This window comes from Sardina pilchardus, chromosome 1 (assembly GCF_963854185.1).
Source record: "Sardina pilchardus chromosome 1, fSarPil1.1, whole genome shotgun sequence".
Taxonomy (NCBI): Eukaryota; Metazoa; Chordata; class Actinopteri; order Clupeiformes; family Clupeidae; genus Sardina; species Sardina pilchardus.
Window position 1 is genome coordinate 50,259,351 of NC_084994.1, and position 4,521 is coordinate 50,263,871.

Here is a 4,521-nt window from a genome sequence, read left to right on the forward strand (position 1 = left end):
CCCACTGGTGGGCCTGACAACTAAAGTCAAACTGCCCACAATGAGATAGCATATGACAGGGGGGTCTTGGTGTGCTACATTTTCTGGCCAGGACCCGAATATGTGACAGACACATATTCCATAATTCATACAAAGATACACAAAAAACAACTTTATTTTGTCACATAAATACAGGCACCTTGACACACACACACACACACACACACACACACACACACACACACACACGCATGCACAAACTACACACATCAAAACATACACACAACCCATTCTCCTTTCAAAGACATTACACATGAAATGCTACAGTAAAATGCCCAGTGTCCACCTGCTATCTCCGTCTCTCCCTCTCTCACACACACACACGCGCGCGCACGCGCACACACACACACACACACACACACACACACACACACACACACACACACACACACACACACACACACACACACACACACACACACACACACACACAGTGCAGGTGAGCATTCAGCTTTAATGTGACACTGCCGGTGACAGCCGCCGTGTCCTCCACCCATCAATCACTCAATGCATGTGGATATAAAAGGTCAATGGGTCCAAAAATAACCCTCACGGGGGGATGTTAAAAACATGCATGTCACTTCCTGCGAATGCAACGGGGGAATCTACATCTCTGCTGCTGACCCCTGACAGCCGTCATCGTGACCTGCCACGGCGGAACGTGTGATCTTCTGAGAAATGGGGGGGTGAGGGGTGGACTGGAGCAGGGGAAAGTGGGTTAGGGTTGGGTGGACGGTGGTACTCCAAAGCTAGGACATAAATCTTCCTGTCATTTACAGTGAAAGAGAGAGAGAGACAGAGAGAGAGAGAGAGAAGTCCCTTTAAGCTATAATGTTCATAATAATGCATTCAAAACTATACAAAAAAACGTCACCTTTACATTTAAGTGTGTCCTCTCGTGCCATTTCAGTTTGGAAAGGTTCCAAGGACGGACAGCACGACCTCATGGGTTTATATTACAGTGAGGGGGCCAACATACTGGCCATTGAGGAGCACAGGGCTTATATAAGCTGACTGTTTTCACACATCAGCTATCTGTCTAATCGTTTTTCATAAACATATCCACAGTCATCTCCAAAATATGGCAAACTCATCAAAATGTTTATTACATTACTTCTCCAACACATAAAGTTGGTTTTTGCGGTTCTCAGGAGATATGATTCACCTTACTGCTCCAGACAAAGATGATTGACAAGACCCATTAGTCACTGCGGAGCTTAGTAATTGCCCAATCTCATTTGCATTCGGTGCATGACGTACTGTTATGGTAGAACACTTCCGCATGAAACGTACTTTTATAAACATGGCATTAGCACGTGTGTCAAAATTTCAAGTGGAGAACACGCTGTCGTGAAGTATACCGCAACATTCGGCAGAGTTAAGGACTTTCCCTTTAAGATCGCTCTGCAGCGCACCACACTTCAACCAAGGAGAATCTCCCCTTGTTCCTAATATGGACATGGCAGGCCTGCCTTAAAGGGGCGAGGGGAGGGCACGGGAGGGGGGACAGACTTACAAACTTGAGGACTGGAGGCCGTTTCTATTTGGAAAGCTGCACAGTCGCAGCATAATCAGAGTGGAACGACACTGGAGCGCTAACAACTTGATCTTGCACTATCGCTCAGTCAGGAGCGCGGACACAGCTGCAATACAGTTCAGAACACAAGCAAGAGGTTTGCGCACGACGGAGATCGCTTTGGATAACACACTCGACTTTTTTTTACCTGAAGAATATCCATTTGAACTGGATGTCCATGGAATAGATGCACTGTTTTATTAGCCTTGCACTTAAGTTTTTTTCCCTCTGGAAAACTGAAATCTGGAATTCTGACACCTGTCAGCAAGGCGATCTACAAAATCAATACGCGTAACATTTCTTTAAGATAATGGTATTCATTTAGGAGGAGAAATATTATCTTTCCCTGATTACTAATGACTAATAATGCTCATTGATGATAAAAATATATATATATATTACATTTAAGCAACAGTGAGCTAAATCTCACCTATCAACGGATTGGTTCACAATCTTCATTATTAGAATAGGCTATAGCCTATATAGATGGGATAGCCTACTATAGATCAGACAAACCTGACTTTTTTTAATCAAGAGGATACTTTCGCGACTCTCTCCGAGTCAACTCCAACGAAAACATCAGCAAGACCTTGTTTGGGACAGTAGGCTACTCTACGCAAACGGGGTCCTGAAAGAAGCCAGTGCTCTCTCCCCGGAGCGCTGTCCCGCGCGCTGAAGTGCTGAGGAGAGACCCCGTCCAGCGCGCGCCCATAAATGCCCAGCCGATCGCGGGGTCTCGAGGATGGGCGGCAAGAAGAGCTCGTGCATTCTGCTGCTCGCGGCGTTTGCGGCATTCCTGAGGCTTGGTAGCGCTGAGGTAAGATTGGTTGTCATGTATTGATGGCTTTTACCTGGGGAGTCTCCTTGCTAATTTGTTAACATTGCCAGTGTTCGAATACTCTTACCTTCTCACCTGAACTCGGGTAAATCCTTAGCATGCTTTTTATAAAGACCACGAAAACAGTTCTCATAAACTTGGTGAAGCGAGGGGTCTGTTAGAACTTGCGGTGTTGCCGTCGCTTCATGGTGGCATCTGTCCTGCTAACCTGTCACCTGTATGCAGTGTATGTTCAGTTGTCCACTGGCTGTGCTCCATACCACTATTGCCGCTATTAATGTCGCCATTTTCCGTTATGTTTGTGAAACACTGTGCAGTCTTTTCCTGTTAAACTGAAGGCTGGACGCTAGTTGGATTTTGAACGAATTTTGTTTGTATGCACTTCCATCAAGCGAAGCGCGACATTTGGTTTTAGCCTGCTTGAAATATCGCCTGGCTGAGTTCCCGGGACCGCTCTTGCAAGAAAAAAAAAAAACCCCATCGCTGTTCTCTCATGGCAAGAGCATCTTTGAGTCGGCTTTTCACCTCAACCTTCCTGCCAGAGATCAGTGATATTGACAATAATACATGCACTTCACCACAGGATAAAACGGCATGTCACAGCCATCGACCTCGCAACCAGGGTTATTTCCCGTGAAATTATCAGGCTAGAATATTGCCTTGAGGTGTAAAATAATGAGTTAATAACACATTACAACACAGGCATGTGGCTATTAAAGACACCAAACATGAAGCGCTTAATGAGATTGTATCCTCGGTTGTGGTTTATGAAGAATGAACCAAAACCACGTTGCAGAAGTGAAGACCGCTGAAACAAAGTGACTGCACTAATACTTTTGGGAATTCCATTCCGAAGACTGAACACTTACTTCGAATTCCGCATGAAAAGGATCTGTAGCAGTAGCAATAAGTTCCATTACCACTAAGACCATGGTCACTACATTCATCCTCCCCAATGTCCTTGCTCTGTTTTTTTCCTCCCAAGTGTTCACACGGGTGAGACTAATAACCTCATACCAGTCTCACTGAGCACCCAAAAAAGAGGGAGAGGAGAAGAGAAGGGAAAATACCGAGATTCTTCTTTTTTACCGCAGTGACTCCCAAACAGGTTTGGCCTGAGGTCAGAGAGAAGTATCATTTCCTTTCACTTCAACTGCCAAACCAAGGGCGATTGTCATTGCATCTTTTCTAGGCCGCAGGCATTAACTCCCCTGTTTATGTAAGAACAGGGGGGGTAAAAATCACGATAATCTGTTTTCAGATTTTATCGACCAAAGCCCAAACACACATAAGATTATTTGGGGCTTTAAAGCTCTCAAGGGTATTAAAATGTCCTCTGTGAGCGAATATTTGTGGTTTGGAATATGATGGTACCAGATATGATTTGAATGAGTCCCAAAACAAATGCTCATTTCAAATGTCTTGTGCCATCCACTGTGAGCTATTGAATGTGAGCAGATTGTAGTGTATATGAATCTACTGAAGCAGAGAAATCGATTACCGGCAAAATCACAAGCTCATTGTATACGCAGCCCAATGGAACACATCGATGCCCCCTCTCCCTCCTCCCTTCCTTTATTTCTCTCTCTCTGTTTCTCATCCCTCCCTTCCACTGTGGCTCTCTGACAGTTAGACGAATAGTGCTTTAGGAGATGTCAGAACAGGCTGGGAGAGAAGGCTGTGAGCAGTTTTAAATCAAATCCACTTTTTTCACTCCTCCCTTGTGTTATCTGTCCATCCATCATCTACCTACCCATTTCCACGACATGCGGAATTCATGCATCCTGAGTGTCTGTGTGTGTGTGTGTGTGTGTGTGTCCGCTGCAGGGCTGCAGGTGTGTCACACACACACCCACACACACACACACACACACACACACACAGGGTTGTAGACTGTCTGAGTGTGTGTTTACTTTTGCCAAGTCTTAAGATGAAGTGTTTCTTTCTGTCTGGATCCACAGCTCCTCGTGTTGGGAGTGAACATATCATCTTTATGGGTGTAGGGAGTTAGAGTGGGTGTTGTCAGTCTATTCATGTCTATGTATCCATGTAAGTGCGGCATGTAGGT

The 4,521-nt window shown here is 45.1% G+C and overlaps 1 protein-coding gene across 1 annotated transcript in view; it reads left to right on the top strand.

Annotated features, from left to right (window-relative positions):
* Nucleotides 1-1,624: 1,624 nt before the first annotated feature.
* Nucleotides 1,625-4,521, top strand: part of pdgfba (platelet-derived growth factor beta polypeptide a) — a 12,688-nt gene continuing 9,791 nt past the window's right edge. Inside the window, exon 1 of the mRNA XM_062548471.1 lies at nt 1,625-2,432. Coding sequence (XP_062404455.1) covers nt 2,358-2,432 — 75 coding nt within the window. The 5' untranslated portion in view covers nt 1,625-2,357. The remainder of the gene's footprint in view (nt 2,433-4,521) is intronic.